Source organism: Oreochromis niloticus, linkage group LG17 (genome assembly GCF_001858045.2).
Source record: "Oreochromis niloticus isolate F11D_XX linkage group LG17, O_niloticus_UMD_NMBU, whole genome shotgun sequence".
Taxonomy (NCBI): Eukaryota; Metazoa; Chordata; class Actinopteri; order Cichliformes; family Cichlidae; genus Oreochromis; species Oreochromis niloticus.
This window is the reverse complement of record NC_031981.2, coordinates 16,316,767-16,338,464: the sequence shown is the minus strand read 5'-3', so window position 1 is coordinate 16,338,464 and position 21,698 is coordinate 16,316,767. Positions and strand designations below refer to the sequence as shown.

The 21,698-nt window shown below is 40.3% G+C and overlaps 1 protein-coding gene across 2 annotated transcripts in view; it reads left to right on the top strand.

Annotated features, from left to right (window-relative positions):
* LOC100695320 (liprin-beta-1) overlaps nt 1-21,698 on the top strand; it is a 28,744-nt gene that overhangs the window by 6,613 nt on the left and 433 nt on the right. The window contains exons 2-25 of one of the 2 annotated variants that reach the window (XR_002056906.2): nt 1,817-1,896; nt 4,023-4,228; nt 5,738-5,818; nt 6,826-6,939; nt 7,078-7,188; nt 9,406-9,498; nt 11,535-11,652; nt 12,913-12,974; nt 13,062-13,128; nt 13,717-13,835; nt 14,049-14,122; nt 14,920-14,974; nt 15,591-15,744; nt 16,579-16,714; nt 16,795-16,917; nt 17,079-17,229; nt 17,454-17,562; nt 17,637-17,725; nt 17,867-17,989; nt 18,084-18,209; nt 19,056-19,244; nt 20,009-20,167; nt 20,258-20,323; nt 20,418-20,601. Coding sequence is in view for 1 of the 2 variants with exons in the window: in XM_005456623.3 (XP_005456680.1) it covers nt 1,833-1,896; nt 4,023-4,228; nt 5,738-5,818; nt 6,826-6,939; nt 7,078-7,188; nt 9,406-9,498; nt 11,535-11,652; nt 12,913-12,974; nt 13,062-13,128; nt 13,717-13,835; nt 14,049-14,122; nt 14,920-14,974; nt 15,591-15,744; nt 16,579-16,714; nt 16,795-16,917; nt 17,079-17,229; nt 17,454-17,562; nt 17,637-17,725; nt 17,867-17,989; nt 18,084-18,209; nt 19,056-19,244; nt 20,009-20,167; nt 20,258-20,323; nt 20,418-20,510 (2,682 nt within the window). In the remaining variant the exon portion in view is untranslated. Of the gene's footprint in view, nt 1-1,816; nt 1,897-4,022; nt 4,229-5,737; nt 5,819-6,825; nt 6,940-7,077; nt 7,189-9,405; nt 9,499-11,534; nt 11,653-12,912; nt 12,975-13,061; nt 13,129-13,716; nt 13,836-14,048; nt 14,123-14,919; nt 14,975-15,590; nt 15,745-16,578; nt 16,715-16,794; nt 16,918-17,078; nt 17,230-17,453; nt 17,563-17,636; nt 17,726-17,866; nt 17,990-18,083; nt 18,210-19,055; nt 19,245-20,008; nt 20,168-20,257; nt 20,324-20,417; nt 21,618-21,698 lie in introns of those variants that run through there. The other variant, XM_005456623.3, reaches the window with a different exon arrangement.

Below are 21,698 nucleotides of genomic sequence, written 5' to 3'. Positions count from 1 at the left end.
TTCTGGTTCAAAACAGGCTATTGTGCATCAACAGTGTAATTTCCTTACCAGTAACTATAACAGGGACAAGGGTGGCATCAAAAATATATGTAAAGGACTCTTTAGGGAATTGCCTGATTCACCAGAAATGGCAGTTTACTGTTGTTGTCTTGCTTTTCTTTGCTGCACATGTTAATTTTAGTTGTTTAGACGTGGCATGAACAGTTTGCAAATTTGTCTGCCTACTCTTAGGAAGTGGCTCTCCAGTCCTGTTTTGGATCAAAACATCCCTCCCACCAAGTTCCAGTGTTTTCACCACAGTAGACTTTGAGACCTGGCATTTTAGGGAATACTGACATTCTTGGTTGAAAACTTGTCCAGCTAGTCCAGCGTGTTACATCTGCTATATTTTAAAAACTGTTACTGGGTAACATTAGGAGTGATGGTTGCACAAGAAAAGGGCCAGTGTATGCCCACATTGTTTTTAATGCAATATCAAACAAATAACACGACATATCATAATGTGGACTATTATTTTAAAAAGTATGGGATGCATACAAATCCATATTTTATCCCAAATACAGCATTTTAAAACACTGGTTGTTTAAACTGAGGCATTTTACTATTTCATGAAAAGTATTCTCGTTATTCTCATTATCATTTGAAGGCAGCAACGTATTAAAACACAAAACTTGGGACAGGGACAACAAAAGGCTGGAAGAGTAAGTAGTACTAAAAAGAAACAGCTGGAGGAACCTTTTGGCGCTAACTAAGTTAATTGGCAATGGGTCAGTAACGTCATTGTCTGTATAAAAAGAGCACTTGAGAGAATCAGGTCAAACTCACCTGCCTGCAGTCTAAATCTTTTACCAATTAACAACATTTAGCCATCTTTTTTGGGGGGGGTGGGGGACTGTCTTTGTAACCTATTTTTAGCCATCAAAGTAGCCAAACAAATGCTAGACATTCATCCTTACCCTCGTTAGCCTGATTCTGATTCTCACTTTAACTCTAAAACCAAAGGGTTCAACCCTCAAACAAAGTTATAAGTTTGATACGTAATCATTTTTAATCATTTAGATTGTTTTTAAAAACAAACTGTTTCCAACAAAGATGACTTCAGATGTTTAATCTATTCAGTCTTTGGTTTACTGTGACAAACCAGTCCTTCATTCAAAACTTCTTTTGGAAGAGTAGCTCTCAAAAGCTGGAGTTAAGTCTGCCCATCACACAATCACTTTTTTAACAAGCACAATTGCACACATTCAATGAGTGTGTGCTTACACCTGAGCGTTTTTCAAAACACTGACGTAGGACCAACCCAGATGCTTTCAGGGAAGATTTGTAAACTGTAGCTTCAGAAAATTTGTAGCATTATCCAAATAAACACTGCACTAGTGTCATTAAATTTCTGAATTCTGTGAAGAGAAGCTGTTGGTGCTGTTGTCTTAGGGGCTGTTGATGATGCTGTATGTGGTTTCATGTGGGCATGAAACACCATCTTCATCACACGGTGTATTTAGAAGTTGTAGTTGAGTGCTGTTAAACATCTGTTTAGCCAGATCCAGTTTGAATAGTTGCTTTGATGAAAAGTTGAAGAGCTTTTAGGCAGTAATGGCAAAACGTTTACCTCATATGCAATACTCCAGCAGTTTGGAGGATGGCCACTTTTTAATCTTTTCGATCAAAGTCTGTTTGTGAACTGATAACATAAAAAAGACTGCTGCAGACACCATATTTAGCAGTGATTTGATTTTGAAGTTATAGTTTAATGCCAGTTCCAGCCAAGATCTTTTATGGAGTTTCCCTTTTTTCTTATGCTTGTCTTCTCTTTCAGAACAATTGAACACAAGATGATGTCTGACGCTAGCGAGATGTTGGCAGCAGCCTTGGAGCAAATGGATGGGATCATAGCAGGTAACCACAGTGAACATTTGGACTCTAAGACCTGGGAATAGCACTTTTTCAAGTGGGCATGGTAAGCTATGAGGGTCTAGTCACATCTGGAAATCATTAAATTGCAAATACAAAGTCTAGCGGACAATAACACCGTGTGCCCTCCTCCCACTTTTACCTGCAGTTTAATATAATCCTTCTGAATATACATGAGTCTGAAATGAAGCTGAAACCATGCTTCTAGTGGTCTGCCTCCACTGCATGAAGAATTAAAGTAAGTTTCCATTGTCCCTGCCGTGATGGAAACTAATGATTATTCAAGCTCTGTGAGTTTGGAATATAAACCTCTTGCTTGCGAGCTTTTGGCTGCACTCTGTATATTTGTGCCGCTGCAGATGAGCAGACCAGGCTTCAGTTTTCGAGTCCCTACTTTTCCACTGATGTGTGTAATTATAGCACTGACCTTTCCAATGGGAACGAGACGGCTGATCACATGACATCACCCAGTCCCCACTGTTTCCGCAGAAACCACAGGCATCATCAAGCCCCGGTGCCCTGCTACTGTGGGGGAAGCCGTGATTGTTTGGATATTCGTTTACCTAGCCTAGCTCTTTCTTCGTTACCGTTGAGCATCTTCATTATGGCTGACATTTAAGACAGATGGTATAGAGTGGGCTGAAGCACACGGTGGGAAGATCATGCACTTGAAATCAGTCTGCTGCTGCATTTGCTTCCAAATAAAATGCAGTCGCCACTTATACAGAGAGATTTAATTGTCTTTATTATCTTATATTTTGTCTGATGGACACCATACAAATATTGTTTGCTCAGTATGTTTGCATGATTGTGGTATTCTCGCCACGTCTGCATTAAAGTATCCAAGAAAGTACCTAAAAGTTGTTATGATGCTTTAATTTGCTGAAATGTTTACTTGAGTAGGAGTAAAATGGCTTCAGAGGGAAAACCATGTGAGCTATTTAAGCAAACATAATGGTCTTTGAGAATTTGATGGAGACCCCAATTAAAATGTTCAATGAAACCTGTGAAGAGCTGCACCTGTCAAACAGCTATGTACTTACAGAGTTTTACCTCTGTAGTTGCCAGTGAGTGTCATCCATAACCCTACTCCGATATGGGAGTTGCACATCAACTTTTTTTTGTTTGCGTTTTAAAAAAAAAAACAAAAAACAAAAAAAAAAAAACAGAGGTCACTTGCAGTACTTGAAAGTCTTTTTGCATCTGTGCAGGCAACTATTAAATCTAGTAGTGTAACCTCGTTTTTGTTTTTGTCGGTTTGTCTCCCTACTCACTGCTGTCATTAAAAATGGTGTCTCTTTGTTGGGGCTGTCTCAAGTTAATCAGATTTTAATTTCTGTTAAAATTTTGGCAAGATAAGAAGTTAATTGAGATGAAAAATGAATAATTTACATAATTGTTTTCCAGAACTGCTCCTGTTTTGACCTTTTAGCACACTTCACGCCTCTAATTCACTCTGTGCCAGTCACCTCGCTAAACTTTTTTTTTTTTTTTTTTTTTTTTAATAATTAAATGTCATGGAATTAATGAAAAGACAAGGATTTTTTTCTTGAACTTTAATAAATTTTTTCCAAATCATAATCTTATTGACAAAATAATTTTTGGCATAATCGAATACCCCTATTCTGTACATATGCTCTGCGTCTTGCACAAAGCCTTCGAGAGAGAGTACTCTCTCGTGAAAATTCATCAAAAACGTTTTGTTTAATCTCATTACATCATAGAAAAAGAACTGATACATGAGAAATGTGCACAACTATGAAGCAATTATTTTAAAGCAGTTAAAAGGAGCTTTAGTTTCTTTATACACCAGGAGTTAATTCTTCTTTTTATTCTTTTTATCACAATCATTGTTAGATACTGTAACAATGATTATCAGCCCCAAAACAAGCTATATAAATGCTGTAATCTAGTTTGATGTATTTGGTGTTTACAGACTGATATGTTGGTGACTGTTTATAGGAATCAATGCAGTAACAAAGGCAATAGCAATTTTTAATGATTGAAACCAATAATTGGAATATGCAGCTGTATGAAAGCAGATCAAAGACAAATGTAGATTTCATAACAACCTTTATATGTATCTAAATCCTCCCCCTGCACTTCGCCAGGCTCCAAGGCCATGGACTACTCCAACGGGCTGTTTGACTGCCAGTCTCCCACATCGCCTTTCCTCGGTGGCCTTCGGGTCCTTCACCTGCTGGAGGATTTGCGGGCAGCACTGGAGCTGATGGATAATGAGGAGAGGGACAACCTGCGGTGTCAGATTCCTGATTCCACTGCAGAGGGTCTGGCGGAGTGGCTGCACGGACGAATGGTAAAAAGACCCCGTGTAGGGTTCTATCTAGATTTCTTTGTCTGGTCTTTTAGGTTGAAGTGTGATCGAAAAGTGTCATGAATTTCCAAATGAAGACATCTCCATGCACACCTCTGGACCCCTGTGAGCGTGATTGCTGTTTTTAGATCACTGAGTGGACCCCTTGTTGCTCCATGAAGTTTATGAAGTTATGTCATAGATTGAGGTTGCTGATGGAAGCCGTATCTTTGGTTCCATACATAGACTAACACGTAGTTGGTTCACTGCCTCTGTCAAAGATCAGAGGGCATGACTCAGGTCAAGGGCATGCTTTACTGAAAAAAGTAAAGCAGTCAGTAAAAAGGGAGTTTTTTCGGCCACTGTAATCTCTTGTTCGCTACAAGCCCTACTAGCTAGGTTTGTCTTCCTGTGACTTTGTCCTGATCTCTGAAATTCCAGCTTGCATCACTGGATATGCAAGTGCTCAGATTAGGTTTAAAAGACTGCATCTGTGCTGAAAGTGATCAAGAAGGAGTCTACTTTGATGTGGAACTGAGCTGAATTTAACACCTTGCAGTTACATTTGGGAGCAATAAAGGTTATAAATGCCCCTTGAAGAGACTTTTTCATCATCTGTCTCAGTTGCGTCTTAACCTGTTGAGGTCATTTTGAGTTTATTGCTTTCTTGTTGGATCCATTTGCTCTTAGGTTTGCATCAGGTGCAGTTGATTCACCCGAAGATTACATGTGGATAAGTATGAGGAAATGAAAATGTGCTCTTCTTTTCTTGCTGTCCTGAGCAGAGAGCAAATGTCACTGCAAACCTAAAGGCCGTTGTGTTTTTTGTTTTTTTTAAATTAATTTATTTTTGTATGTGCAGAAATGAGATGTGCATAGTTCATATCTTTGCACAGCGCAGATTTAGCCTGGGATGAATTATCCTCTATGCTTTTCATCTCTTGATTGTGCTCCATTGCCTTTACTGTGACTTTGTTTATACTAGAAGTAATGTTTTGACAGGGTGTGTGAATGATGGATTTTCTATAGGAGCCTCCCTGCAAATAGTTTCCATCATAGAAACTCATGCTGACTCAGTGTGAGGCTCATGTTTTTCTTCCTTCGCTCCCTCTCGTCTCTCCATTTGCGATATTTGAGAAAAGTTTGCTTTTCATTCAATTCTGAAATCACTTTCATGTGAGAACACTGATGACCGTCACATTTTCCTGAAAGTCTTAAAATGCATATCAGTTCATTTCTTCAAGGGTAAACCATGTGACTGTGAGTTATATGTTTATACAAGAAAACAGTGTGCAGTTTATCCATTGGAATATCCATGTAGCTCAAGGCTGTGTATTTCAGTTTGGTACTCCCAGGCAGATCTACATTTCAACATAATTTATATACCTTCTCCTGATTTTATGAGCTCTTATATTAAAAGAAACATTAGCTTAAAGCCTTATTTCACTCGCATTGCAAATGCAACTGTTTGCTCAAACAATACAGATCACTTTGTATCATCTCTTATTTCAGACCAACGTCCACAGCTCCGAAGCAGTCTACCAAGAGCGTCTGTCACGACTTGAGAGTGACAAAGAGTGTCTTATTCTTCAGGTGCGTGAGCAAAGCTCTCTGTCACGGCTGCAAAACAGTCGAGCAATTTGTCTTGAATGTGCAATTAAGTGTTATTGTGGCTATTAGCACTTGTGTAATTAGTGGGATCAAAGAGGTGCTTTCAGTTCTTTTTGTAAGCTTGCAGCATATTGCCAAAAATTAAACAATAGATTTGGAAGAAATCTGGTGGACAGGAACAAATTATTATTTCTCCATTCTTATTTTAAGCCACAGTGTCACCGCATGCGCACTTGATCTAAAAATTGCTTCTTTCTCTACTGAATTCATAAGCTCAGTTCTGTTAGTACAGGTCCAGATATGTTTTTGTTTTTTTGTTTTTTTTCCCCCTCCCAATAGTTGTACCCTTTATTTTAACTGTTAGGCAAATCTGTGCAGGCATTTGAGACTGTTTACATAAAATACACTTTGGTAACTACATTAATGCTAGAGGAGGTCTCAAATAAAATGACACCGTGTCTTTGAGAGAATCTCATAGAACAAAATCAAGATCAAATATATGACATGGAAGTTCAACAGGCTACTTTGGCAGAAAGTGTTACATTGAAAACGCCTTAATCAAGTGCTCATGATTGTGACTCACTTGAAATCCATCCATGGATGATATTTGATTTTAGAGCCGATTACATTTCAGAGCTTTTTCTTGGCCAGACAGATGGTTATGAGTCAAAGAAATTGCCAAGTTCATTAAACAAATAGTTGTTTTCTTTTGTTTTTTGTGTGATTTATCAGTTAGTAGTCAGATTTGGTTACCTTTTAGACAGAGCCAGCTGTTCCCCCCCCCCCCCCCCCAATTTCCAGCCTCGGTGTTGAGCGAAACTCGCTGGCTGCTGGCTGTAGTTACATATTTTCCATACAGAGACACATGAGAACAGTGTTGACCACCACACTGACTCTCTGCAAGAAAGTACAAAAGCATATTCCCCCAAAATGTCAACCTAATGTCTCTATGCTTTAAAGGTCATAAAACATGTTTCACTATTGTCTAGGTAAGTGTTTTAACAGACCAGGTGGAGGTGCAAGGTGAAAAGATTCGAGATCTAGACAGCTGTCTTGAGCAACATCGCGAGAAACTCAATGCTACTGAGCAGCTTCTTCAGCAGGTAAGGGCTCTTTCTATACTCACATTGAACGCCACTTAACGGTTGTTTAAGACAGCCGAGACCACCCATTTTGAAACTTTCTTCTTTCCTGGTAATATGTTAGTGCAGCCTTTACTGCATGTGAATGTTGCTCCACAGGAGCTTTTGAACCGGACAGCACTGGAGACCCAGAAGCTGGAGCTTATGACCGAGGTGTCCAGCCTGAAGCTGAAGCTATCTACTGTGGAGAGAGATCACAGAGGCAATGAGGTAGAGCACCTTCCTCAAAATGTAGGCTGTAAAAAGAAGATCGCACTCTAATTCTCAGATGCACCTGCACCTCGTCTAATGTGCCGTGCGACTCTGAATCCTGGCAGCCACCGACTTATTGTTTTAAAGTCACAAAGGTCGGCCTCACTTGGCTGGACTGAGATCTGTCATGTGGTGCAACGTGAACTTCTTTAAGGGTTACAGAAGAAATTTAAACAGTCCTTGTGCTCCAGCAGCTGTTTCCTGCCAGAATCTCCCCCCCACCCACCCATACCCCTTTCTCCACTCTCACAGGCTAAAAAGCTTTCCACACACTGTGCTCGGAAGCTGGGATATATTATGTGTACTTTCCACGCAGTAAAAGAATATAAATTTTTCCCCCCCTTTTGGTGCCGTTTAGCTTTAAATGAAAACCCTGATTGGCCGTCTTGTCTGTCCTAGTTTTCATGACCTTATAATGTTTTTGTTTAACCTTGAGCAGCTTTTTGACACATTTAAAATCTCACTTCATATTATCAAATCAAACAAACCTATTCTTTCTAAAGAGAAGGTTTGTGTCAAGCATTATGATTTGATTAAAACATATCTAAAGGGGAACTCCTTTTCTTTTTCTTTGGGCTCCATAACACCAGGCGGGTGTAAATGATTAGTAAAAATATAGAGATTTTTATTGATATATTCTATAACACTGTTAGTCAGTATTTGCTGGGCCTATTTTCCTTATAAATATCCAGAATCAAAATGAGTCCAGTTAATTTTCTGTGCACTCCTTTTGTTACAGTGTAAACAGCAACCAATAGCAGCTAATTCTTTCAGACGCTATATGCCAAGAATAACAGAACAGTACAGTAACACATATTCCAAACAAGTGCTAAGAGTGTGCAAACCTCCCCCAAGAAAATTCACTGTCTGGGCAGTATCTGCTTTTAAGGCAATGGTATTGTATTTTGTATATATTCATTTAAGCATACTTTAAGAAGTTTGTAGTACAGTAAAAATCAGACAAGGGTAGCATGACAGATGTTTGCTTTGACTACACTAACATTATGCAGCAGCAGGCAATGTATAATGGGTATTAGTGTGCAGTGTGCAAAGAAGACCTTTAATTCATTCAAACTTCTTCAAGCTAACTTGTTTACAAACAGAATGACACGCATGCACGCAAACTCTACCAAAACCAATAACCTTCTTGTACATCAACATGATGAAAATGCTAAAACAATAGCCGCACAAAATATAGAATATCTTACTGTTTGATGTTGTGACAGAAATACAGAAATCACTATGTTTGTATGTTCTTCTCTCTCACCCTGCTGTTCATTACATCCACTTTAAATTTGGGAGGTGCGTTGGTGGAGACTTGCGTTGGTGGAGACTTGAGGGAAGTGCAGCAGCGAGTTTCGGGTTGTCAGTTTCAGGTCAAAGGAAGTTCATGACATTAATGGATTACTCAAGTTAACCATCACAGCCAAGTACCAAATCTTTAACCAACCCTAGCCCTCAAACCAAGCATCTGGGGGTGTAAGAGAAAAGGGGGACCAAAAAAGTGGATGCATGACATGTTTAGGGGGCATCTGTAAATTGTGGGTACAACAAAATAAACTTGGTTCCACTTTGTCCGAACAGGCTTTGCACTTGTATTATGAAGATGTTATACTTTTCAGGATATTAGCGGAGTGAGACGGTTTAAAAGTCGTCTCTTCTCTGAAACCCCAAACCCTGTTTTCAATACAAATGAAGATGATTTAAACAAGAAGTAATCAAATATTTTCTGTGTACCAGAAATTCTTGTGCTGGCAGAAACCCCCCCAAAAGAAATTAAAGTGTTTGGATAAATTTTCCATTCAAGCATGTCCTCCTTGAAGAATGAAGGGTTTAGAATCACGGAAAAAGTAAATACACATTGCATTTAAAGTCAGTTTCCCAGGCCTCCTACACTGTTGCTGATTGGGATAAAAGGAGTTTCACATTAATTAACCGTGACCCTTCCCTTAAGTCTAGGATTTGTCTCCATGTGTAGACTGAGCTCCTCATATTCCCTCCTGAGAGACATCAGTCTGAAAATAATGTTGATGCCTTTGGCAAGAATTCTCCTTCTGCTGAAGAAGGGGAGACAAAAAAACAGACATCTCTCCCACACACAGTCTCCACGAAGCTCTCCAGTTCAGGTTTGTATCAGAGTTTAGCGGTTAATGGGAGTTCTGTTTTCCTCCCCAGGGCTTGTACCAGGAAGTGACGGACCTGCAGTTCAGGGTGACTGATATAGAGAATGAAAGAGTGCAGTGTGAGAAGAAACTCAAAGCTACCAAAGTGAGTGTTTGTAGTTCACATCCATTCAGCAAACAGCTTTGTAATTGACCATAACAGGAGATCTGAATATGTTTTAATCTTTTGAAATGCATCATTACATGTTTAAATCCTTCTGATTTTCCCCGTGACATTTTTCTCTGCTTATTCTTGCTCTCCACCCCTCTTCTATTCGGCTTCCGCTTTTCATTTCTTCTGTTATGTTAACATCTTTCTGCAACATGTTAACCTGTCAAGCGTCCAAAGTGGAACATTGGTCGGTTCACTGGACTTGAGGTGAAGGTTTAATCTCCAGCCCTTTTTTTTTTTTTTTTTTTTTTTCGTCTTCTTCTTCTTCTTCTTCTTCTTTCTGGCCCTTAAGATCCTCTAAGCCTGCGCTCCTCCTTCACTGCTGCGCACTGATTTCCTGACTTTCACCACACTTGCTGTAAGTGCTCCCACCAGTACTACCGGTTATTGGATTTCCTGTAAAATCCTGTATTAACTTTTTGTTCTCTACACCTGTAGAGCAACATAAATGTTGACAGAAGCATTGCTAATCAGCAAGTGTCTTTTTTTTTTTTTTTTTTTTTTGAGTTTGCGTAGGGGGACAGGATATTTATCCATTTATAAATCTGCACATCTTGTAAATTTTCTATATTAAAGTAGTTGAGTTTTTAATTAGTAGTTTTTGTGTGAGATACTAGTCTGCATGCTGACTGTTATGCAATTTGTTGATTAGTTTGAGTTTGCGCTGAATCACATCACTTGTGCCACAGTGTGTTAAACAGGTTGTTCAGTTTGCAGTGTTTTGGTAACGTAGCTCGCCACTTATTCTACATATAACATTCAGTTTACCTGAGCATGTGAATTTGGACACGTTTCTATGGAGAAACGTGTCAGAGTTTCATTTATTTTGCAGGTATTTAGTTGTCGTTTTCCAAATCATTGAACTTATGTAAATATTCATCTGATGGAGCCAATAGTTGAAAAACAAGACTGTCTCAAGTTATATGACATTAATGTGTACATGTATTTTCAAGGGGCTTAATCACTTTAGTCTAGTCTATACATAGACTGTAGATAAAGGGTGGACTTGCCGCTCTGACCTCACTCAACGGGTCAGTAAGCTACGGTTTTTGAAGACCAAGGTCAGCAAGCTGACTGACCTTGTTTTTGGAAGCCAGATGGGAGCCCACTTGGATGAGAACATTGAGTTTAAAGTCATCAGCTAAATGCAAATTTCTGGTGCAGTGGTTGTCTCTGCAGAGGTATTTGCCTGCGCAAAGAGATTTGCAAACTATCTACACACGCTTTGTGCAGTCCTCAAATAACCCAGTAGTATGTAGCTTCATGTGGATGATGCTGTACATGGTAAGTGACAGCGCAGTTCACCACAAACAGGACAACCTTAAAACAGTCTCCCGCTAAGGTAAAAAAGAATACAGAATTAATGGCTGCAGAGAAAGCTTTTCTTGTTTAACATTCTTCTCCTTAAGCTCCTCGTATGTTATAACTTTTCCTTTTTTTTTTTTGTGGCTGGCAAGACCAACAGTAGCACAAGCAAGAGTAGCCCACGGACTACGTGTTTGTGACACTGCCCCCTGGTGATGGGCAACGGATACAGCATGTAGACGATGATCTGTGAAGCTATCTGTAGGCTGTGCACAGGACCAATGCAGAGATGATATATCCTCTAAAGACTATTTAGACAATAGTCTTGCTAACCAATCTAGCAATGATTCATATTGTTGGAAGTAATGTTATACAGACAGCCAGTGGCACCCACCTGTTAATCAAAGTGAATGCACTCCTAATAACTCATGATCTATAGCAAGGTAAATAACATTTTAATTGCATGCAGCTCTCAGGCATCATTTTTTTAAACAATTTGTTGCTTAAGAGTCACCCTAAAGTTGCTGTGCCTCTAATAATTTAACTTAAGCATTCCACACAAGCATACCTTTCTTTCCAGATTGTTTAATGCATTAGATACTTTTCTGTGCTTCCTAGTATTAAATGCTGCAGATAAATTATGGCTTTGTCAACCCTCATTATAGGAGGAGCTGCAGCTTCTGCAGAGGGAGCTGGAGGAGCGAGAGTTAGAGCTGAGGAGGTTGAAGGATGAGGGCAGACTGAAGGTGGAGAGCCACAACAGAGCTGAGGGGGCAGAAAGAGGTGGGAGCTGTTTTTAATAACTGTCATGTTCTATTTCATGCACTTCAGTTCCAAAATTGGCTTCAGGATTAGAAAAATAGACATTTTCCATTCCAGCAACACTATATCCACCTTTAGAAGCCTTACCAGACAAATATCACACAGCTTTCGTCTGGATTTCTCCATTACTTTTTTTTTTTAAGTATCTTACATTTCACAGACAGTCTGAGGTAATTTGAACCTGATTTTCGTTTTTTAACTTCTTATCTGTCTGTCTGTACGATCCATACCAAGCACATCACTATTTTACTCCTTCCACCCCCACAATTGACCTTATCTTATCCACTCTGATGGAGGAATGTTGTGCTTCTGTCATGCTGGCCTGTCTGTAAACATGTTCTGTGTAGTAAAATCTAAAGACAGGAAGGCTTTTGTTTTGTCTTCAGCCATCTCGGCATGGAGGCACAACAAATCCATCAGAAGTTAGAAATGAAGCAGGCTAGAAAAATAAATGAGGAACTCAGTTAACGTGCAATTGGGAAACTTGCAGAGAATAAATGTGCATGCTGCTGACCTCGCTGGCACAAGATTCGAGGCGAAGGTGATTTGATGAGCAACAGGCTTTTCTTAAGTTGAGACATTTAAGTGGAGTAAATGATGCTCACACACAGAGCTTGAACTCTTCAGGGCAGTAGGACAAACAGTGAAGACGCCAAAGTTTCACCTTAAAAAGTTATTAGTGGTGTTTTAAATGGTTTGTTTGCACAGCACAGGCTAGAAGTCTCACATACAGTAATTTTAAGTGGGCCAACATTTGCCCTCCAAACCAGATCTGACACAACCTCGCCCGAGGGAATAATCTTGCTCTTGAGCTGCTAGATCTGCCTGTTTTGCTGTTGGTTGTGTCTGTGGGTCAGCAGCCCCACTACGCTGGTGTGGCTGCTGGTGGTGAAGAATGCAAGAAATTATACAACATATCAGCCTGTGCACATTTTTAGTTCATTAGGTTTGGATTACGTTATCAAGTGGTTGGGGTGTGCATTTAATTGTGTGGTGTTGCTTGAAAAAACAGACACAGACCTTGTGTTTGTTAATTTGTAGCGATAACTAAATCAAGAGTTCATTGCAAGCTGAAACAAGAGCCCTTCTGACCAGTACACTGTGCCCCAGTGGCTTCATTATTTCTGGTTTCTGTTGGCTGCTTTCAGAGCCCGCAGGAGCTGATGTTTAAATGTTCACAAGTATAAAGCATCTTTTTTCTTTTTCTTCTTCTTTCTCCAGATACTGAAATGTTGAAGATGAAGAGGGTTTTAGAGTCGCTGACGTCAGAGAACGATGAGAAGGTAGTGTGCAGTGCGTCAGCAGCTCAGCAGCAGCTTTAACTCACTTCGAGTCATCATTGTAATGACATAATGTGTGTCTGTCTCCAGGAACGAAGGATTAAAGAGCTGGAGGAGTCCCTTAAAAAGTGCAAAAAGATGCAGGAGCTGGTCAAAGGTCAGAAAATCTAATCTCATAAATTTCAAATGTGCTCACAGTAATATTTACAGTTTTGTTGTTAAAACTACTTATGCACTGAGTCGAAGCTGGATTTAAAACACATTTATAGCTCTTATAGCTCTTTTGGTTCTTAAAGTGTTCAAAATAAACATGTAAAACACCCAATTCTCCAAATTTAAGAGAAACAGTTTTTGACCCCCAAAACCTGTTGGCAGTAGAAAAAGACATCTTTTCTTTTGAATAGTAATTACTGAAAAGCTCTGGTGTACTTCACAGCAAAGAGGGAGCTTTTCACAAGACTTCCTTTCTGTTTCTATCCATGATTATTTTTGTAGAGCTGCAAGACTTGTGTTGCCATTACAAATACATTTTCTCTCACTGTCAAAGTATTTGTAACTAAAGTAAATGCAAAAAGCACCCCAAAACTGCCTGTTTGACTGTTAAAAGCCCCCATGTTCTTGTACTTTTATCCACAATGTTGGAATGCTTTTAACACTGCCAATGAACCTTGAAAAGGTAAGAATGATGTCGGTGGTTTTGTGCTTTATGGCGTCCCCGCTGACTGCCCTGACTGTGCTCTCTCAGAGAAGCTGAATGAAGATGACTATCACGATATCCCAGATGATCCCTCGGTCTCTGCAGCCATGGAGGTTGATCAGGTCACTGTGGAGTTGGAGGGGGAGGCAGGAAGGAGCTTGGGCGAGGTAAACACAACCTCTATCAAAACAGTTCTGACACAGGATGAACCCCAGACTGTGGACTTCCTTTATAAAAACTCAGTTTTGGCCTCCCACTCTGAAATTGTGTCTGCCAGGAATTCAGAGCTTTGGTTCTTGCTGTTCTGTTTGTTGGTGTGGGTGCATGTTCTGCTTTAGGAAAATGTGTTTGCTTCATCGTGCTCTTATCTGTTGTCTCAGTCTGTTCCATGCATAGCGGTGCTCTCTGAAATGAACGAACTGGATAGAGAGCGACAGCTTCAGGCAGCCGGAAGGTAAAACTCAAGCTTTCACACCTGATTGCTGTAATTAAAAGACACCCTTCTTTTTCTACTTTATTTAGTTTCATGGGTCAAATGAAGTAATTTCCATTTTGTGCACAAATATCAGTCTAGTTCTAGGTGATGTCTGGGACCTTTAACCTAATCAGCAAAACATCAGCTTGAATAAATTTAGATTGTATAAAGGAGGTGGTGTGTTGGCGATGCTATTTGCTTTTAGTGACGCAGCGTCAAAGTGTAAAAAGTTAATAGTGTTTGCTGTTGTTGCTGAAATTATTCAGTAGTTTGAGTCCATTTCTTTCATCCCTGCATTAGACCTTGGTGTGATTAGACCTTTAAGGTGGGAATCTGAGGCTACACAGATTTCCATACCAGTAACAAAAATAAAGGTGAAATTTGTACCGCACAGCATTTACAACAGGACTGAGTGGAGTCGGGAAGATTTGTGCCAACATAAAAGGTCTAATCAAGGAACCGATGTGAAAACACCTGTGTGGGTGTACTTTGAGTGAGCAAAGGCTTTAAGCGGAACACTTCTTAGGTACATCGAATTTAAATGACTCTGTGTAACAATTGCTGCTAATGTCTGGTTAGCAGAATAGTAATTTAATGCATTCTTCTGATTACACCTTCACAAATTTCATTTTTTCCTTTCTTTTGGTTGATTTTTTTTAACACATTAATTTTAATTATGTAATATTACTTCTACTTGATGTTAAGAACATTTCTAGATTATTAAACCATTTTTTTAGCCTGTGCTTGAGGCTGAATTCTCATTGTTGTGATTTCAGTACCTTAGACGTCCCAGAGCCAAGCAGCTCAGCTGGAACCAGCAGCACTGATCAAGTAAGACAAGGCTATCTCTGGGTGTCTGTGAAGGTTCTCAGTCATCCAGGTCATCGTAGTCTAAGGAGCTTGGAAAGAAAAGCGTCTGGACTTCTTTAAGTTGCTTGAAGACGTTTCACCTCTCATCCGAGAAGCTTCTTCAGTTCTAAGGGTCAAATGGTGGAGAGTCCCAGATTTAAACCCAGTGGGAGTATCCCCCCCAAAGAGGGGCAAAAGGACTGGGACTGGGATTCTCCACCATTTGACCCTTAGAACTGAAGAAGCTTCTCGGAGGAGAGGTGAAACGTCTTCAAGCAACTTAAAGAAGTCCAGACGCTTTTCTTTCCAAGCTCCTTACACAAGGCTATCTCTGATGTGCTCTGGCTGATTATACTGTTATACTTATTAGAATTGTTATTATTATTTCTATAATAATATTCTATTGTTATATCAAAAATACTTGGTAGAATAATTAGTAGAATAGATCTTCCTTGTTATGAATGATTAGCGCCAGACACAGGGTCCTGTGTGTAAGCTTGTCCTCCTCTGACACCTAGTGGTTAAACATGCAGCTGCTTTTTTCCTGTGATTTGTAATTTAATTCTTTTGTATATTGTTTTTTTTTCCCTCCTCATAGGGCCTAAATAAAACAGGACCTAGTTCCTCTTCTCCAGCTAAAGGAAACGCCACAAGCGAGGGGAATTTTGGTACCAAGAAAGCCCGCGCTTCATTCGGCCGGGGCTTCTTCAAACTACGTGGAGGCAAGCAGACGGGCAGCGCCCCGAACCTCGGTGAGCTTTGCCATCTTGTAGAAGGCATTTGGGTTTTTTTTTTTTCTGTATTTGTTTGTGTGTGTTTTTATTTTATTACTTATGTTCATGTTTCCTTCATGGCTCTGTAAATTGTGAAGATCGCACCCGGAGTGCCAGTGCACCTGTGTTAGGTACAGTGAAGCAGAGTGGCCTTTTTGGCCTGCAGCATGGCAGCTCTGGGTGAGACGGCTGGATGAACTGAAGCCAGCACTGACACGACAATGTAAACATTTTTTACATGAATCCCTGTCATGCTGGTCTTTGATAGAAACACTCTCCTAAAAAATGAGTGTTTCCCAACTTTGTTGTTGCTGTTGTTTGTGACATCTTATAACATGTTTATGAGTTTATAAATATAATTGTTTTCTCTTTCACTGTTTCAATATTTATATCTTAAAGATCTGAAGAGATAAAACCAGACTGAGTTGCAAGAAAAGTTGGAAACCACTAATGAAAAGCTTTTTTTTTTTTTTTTTTTTATTGGGATTTCTTTTTTTTCTTCTCTCAGCCATTGGCTTGCACCTTACTCTGACATGTTTCTATCAAAGATATCACAAAAACATCCAGTTGTCTTTTATCCATGACATTAAACCATCTGCAATTATGCCGTTTTTAGTGTTTTTCCAGGTTTAATTTCTTTTGCATTACTTATTTGTAAATGAGTAGATGTTTGCATGTGTGATGCTTCTCCAGTTTGTGTTGCTTTCGTCCTGTTTGAATCCAGAGATCTCTGGAATATCTGTGCTCACGGTGGTTGGTCATCCATGCTTGCTCCAGCTTGTATGGTTTCACATGTGTATTTAACTTTCACAGCTGAGACGGAGCACAAAGGCACAGAGCACCTCGACTTGGCCGGTGCTCCTCCCCGGAAATCCCACGATAAATCACCTCCAACGTCCTCGCCCGAAACCAAGAAGAAGTCCAAAGGGTTCAAGAGATTCTTTGGCAGGTAACACTCAGCGACGCGTCGTCGGTGTTTGAACTGGAGGAAATGTATCTTTGATCGTTTCTAATGTAATTGCGATGCAGGTTAAAGAGGAGCCACTCTACCTCCTTCAACCTCGATGATGCGGCCGAGATGGAGTTCAGAAGGGGTGGGGTCAGAGCTACAGCCGGTCCCAGACTTGGCTGGTCACATGACACCAAACAAATGTAGGCGTTCAAAAACCGTTTTAGAACATGTAATTTATAAACCTAATTAAAATGTTATTTTATTAATTATTAACTGCTGGATATAAAGGCAAAACTACAAAGTGTTTTTTCCTATTTGAGGGTTTTAAGAATGCTGCTTATCGATGTTCGTTCTCTCTCAGTGCTGTTGATCTTCCTTTCTCACGGTGGAGCAAAGAGGAAGTTTGTGCGTGGCTTCATGAGCAGGGCCTCGGGTTTTATGTCGCGCAGGGTCAGAGCTGGATCAAATCAGGACAAACGTTACTGCAAGCATCACAGCATGACTTGGAGAAGGTAACAGTGACAGCAGTGGAAACATTTTTTTTACATATACATTTTTTTTTTTTTTATCTTTGTACTTTTAGTGCTTATAAACTTATATATATTTTTAAGAATAAATGAAGAAACAAGTCTGTAATTATGCCACTTCATCTGAATTGTCCTAAAGGAGATCAAATACACGATTTGCTAAATTTGTACTAAAACAGGCAGAATAAACGTCACACTTCATGTTTCAGGAGCTGGGCGTGAAGCACCCTCTGCACAGGAAGAAGCTGCAGCTGGCCCTGCAGGCTGTCGAATCAGAAGAAGATCTGAAGGGCAAACTAGACCACAACTGGGTGACGAGTGAGTGCCGTCATCTCACGGCCTGCACGTATCATCTCCATTAGCTTTGATTCAAACAGGCTGTTTGTTTTCAGGATGGCTGGATGACATTGGTCTCCCGCAGTACAAAAGTCACTTTGATGAGGCTCGAATTGATGGACGCATGCTGCACTACATGACAGTGGTGAGCTCCGCTCAGCTTTCAGATTTACTCTTATTAAAAAGTTCAAAAATAGCTGTTCTTTCATATTCTGTCTGATTTTTGTATGAATAAGTCATTCGACAGGTGACGTGTGTAGATGGTAACTCTTTGTTGTTATCCCAGGAGGACCTGCTGTCTCTGAAGGTTGGCAGTGTTCTCCATCACCTCAGCATCAAGAGGGCCATCCAGGTCCTCCGCCTCAACTCTTACGACCCCAACTGTCTCAGACGCCGTCCCTCTGATGAGGTATCACGCAGAAGTCCCAACCCGCCCTTCTCTTTTGCTTTAAACCCGTCATTTTTTTTTTTTTAATTATCAATTTTATTCCCTCGTCATCCAGAGCAACGTGACACCAGCAGAGATCTCGCAGTGGACCAACCACAGAGTGATGGAGTGGCTCCGCTCCGTGGACCTGGCGGAATATGCCCCCAACCTGAGGGGGAGTGGTGTTCACGGAGGGCTGATGGTGAGCATTACATACACAAAAATAAACACAGGAGACAGAATAAACTGTGGAAACTGCAAATTGGAGGTCACAAAATGTGTAATAGAGACTGTAAAGAGCTGAAGAAGCAGTGCATTCATCAGGTTTAAGTAAGCTGTTCCACCCAAGATCATTTTTCCTCGAGTCACTGGTGCTGCATATTTCTTTTATTTAATCAAACTAAATGGAGCCGGCTTTGGTGCTCATTGTGCAGGAAATGCATTCAAAGAAACTTGGCAGCAGTTATAAAAAGGTTACTGGGGAAAAAACTCCACAAACCTAAGTATGAGCAGTTTCATGTAGGAACTACTTTCTTTCTAGTGTCTAACAACCAACAAACTAAAAGGAAACGTTACAGCTCAGCTGAGCGGGATGTCATAAAATGTTTAGATGCCTTCAGTCTCATTAGTTTGAGCATTTCATTGCAGGAGAATGAATTCTTTCTTGTGATATGCTTTGCATAACTGCATCAGAAAATAATTCCTATACAAGACTACTCAAAGCAAAGGAAAAGACTTCATGACAGGGAAATGCATAATTGAGGTGAACTGTCTTTAAAGCTTTAGACAGTAGTGATAAATAGAGTTTATCACTTCACTAGCAAAGAGCACACGGTGAACTGCCTACATTTCTGACTTTAAGCTTCTGTCTTTTAACAAATATCTGGTGCCAGTAAATAAATGTAAGACCCTTTGTTTTTTTTCATGCTCACAACAAATCATCTGGAATCACATTAATAAATGATTAAGTCCCCTCTGCTGCTCTGCGTCATACATATTTTTATTTTTTTGACCTTGCACCGCGATGTTTCATCTGCCTGTTCTGAAGGTGTTGGAGCCTCGATTCAATGTGGAAGCACTCGCCCTTCTGCTCAACATCCCTCCCAACAAAACCCTGCTGAGACGCCACCTGGCCACCCATTTCCACCTGCTCATTGGCTCCGAGGCGCAGCGGCTCAAACAGGACTGTCTGGAAAACCCAGACTACACTGTCCTCACAGCAACCGCCAAGGTCAAGGTAACTGCACGCTGTTTCACAACAAACCCTCCCTACTACAGAGAGGAACTTTTCCTTTTTGCAGACTCTAAACAGATGAGCGGTACCAAAACTGGCAAACCAAAAGTAAAAAAGTAAACCTGGCAAAAAAAAGCCTCTCAATTCTTACAGATCTGAAGTTCTCTGTGTTTTCACCTCTTTGGGCAGCAGGCTGGATTTAAAGCATGGATGGTGAAACTGAAGCCACTCCACACTCGGTAACCTCTTGTCAATCACAGAGTAGCCACGCCCTAAAGCATAACATGCTTTGTCTTTTTTATGTTCACATAAGATGTGAAACTTGCAATTAAGAGCATGATCATAAATCAAATAAGCGGTACTTTCATTTTCCCAGAGTCTTTTATATTAATCTCCTGCATACAGTCAGCAAACCTTTTAAAGGAGAAGCATCTAAATGAGAAAGTAAATAAGCTCTGTTCCCATAAATATCAAAGCTTTAAGCCCAGTAGAGTTTCCCAACACTAATAATACTTTTAAATAAAGCAGCTGTTTCTCAGGATGTGAATGAGGTTGTCTGCTACTTGGAAGGTCGGCGGTTCAATCCCCAGCTCCTCTAGCCTGAAGTATACTTGGGCAAGATGCTGAACCCCGTGTTCTCCCTGATGCATTTATTGGAGTGTGAAGGTTAAATGTGATGTGTGGGTGAATGAGGCTTGTAGTAAATACAGCAAACACTCAGGTTAGGAGCTGGCCATCTGTTAATTGTGTCCTTTATCCTCCTTCAGCCGAGGCGCTTGTCGTTTGGAGGTTTTGGCACCCTGAGGAAGAAACGTCAGGACGACGGTGAGGAGTATGTGTGCCCCATGAATGTGGAAATGCCAAAGAACAGCAGCTTCCAGACTAGTGCTCGGATCTACGAGGATAACCTTGAGCACCTGGAAAAGGTACACACTCTCCCAGTTGCACTTATCTGTAACACAATAAATGTGTTTTGTTTTTAAGTGAATTTGAGTTGATTCTGTCACTTTTCACAGATGGAGGACTCTGAAGGAACCGTAAGACAGATAGGAGCCTTTTCTGAGGGAATCAACAATCTGACGGTGAGAAGCTGACCTGCTCCGGTGTGATCACACAGAACACGCTGTCCATCGACTACACTGAACGCTATTCTCTTTGCTCCTCTTTGTGTTTCAGAGCATGCTGAAGGACGACGTGTTTTTCCGGGAGGTGTCGGCGTGCCCTCCAGAGTATGATCCCTCAGAAATGCACAATAACTCAAACATCTGATATTGCTGCAGAGCTCCGCAAGCTTCATGGAAAAAGAAACTGTGCCAACTTCATCCTGTGGTCCATCTCTCTCCACCGCCGATCAGCTTTTGTAAGAGAACATGTCAGACTCTAACAATATTTCCATTTTTCACATGTAGACATCTATATTTATTGAAGCTGTCCAAAATGTAACGTGTGAACTGAAAATGCAAAGTGTTCTCAAATTAACATACCTCTTGATGAATTTTATGCTTTGTGTGTTTCAGCCCGTATTTGAAAGGGCTTGTCCTCAGTTGTGTTCACTGTCTCTTCCTGAGCTGTGCCCAGATTCTGTTTGTGAGAAGTGCTTACATTCAACGTTATGATTTTATTTGACCACATGTTAAGCTTGATGCCTCACAGAAATCGAGTGAGGCAGGGCGAGCAGCATTTTTGTGTGTGGTGCTCACAGAATTGCATTTTGACCCAGTTAAATGTTGTGTAAGCTGAAGGCTGCTCTCTTTGAAAAATTACTTTCTTCAGAAGAAAAACAAATCCTGATTTGTATCCAGGCTCTCTGGAGCACCACTGCTGGACAAAGTGCTGTGGCTATTTTTTGGGGTTAACATTTTACTGTGAGCACCACCACCTCCCAACAGAACAGATAAAGCTACTAGTATCTATTGATGTTAAGCTATGTGCTTACACTATCAGTGAGAAGCGTGAGGGCACTGTTATGCTACAACCTGTTTGATATATAGACTGGAAACAGGGGAACATGCACACCTGGCTCAAGGAAATCACTGTTCACCACTAAACTAGTAGGAATGGTCTTTAAAAAAAAAAAAAACAACCAAACAAAACATTCATATCAAATGGTTCTCTCAGTCTTAAAATATATATTCCCCTCATTTTCCCAGTGGAAGCTAATATTTAAACCAAAAGGGGACAAAGCACACCTATAGGCTGTTAACTAAAAAACATCCATGACTGAGAGATTAGATGTGACTGTCAAATGGGAGAAATTCAGAAAGCCAAAGATGACTTTAAAGTAGAGTGAGCATCAAAGACTACTCGAATAGTTCCTGGAGACCAATATGTTTTAGCCAGTGTATGCCCATGCCTACTAGTTAAAGGACATTCTTTTAAAAAAAAAAAAGTTGCCACCTATTTTTGTTTTCGCACAGTTTAAATAAAGATATCATGTAAGTTGGAGCCAGCTGCTTC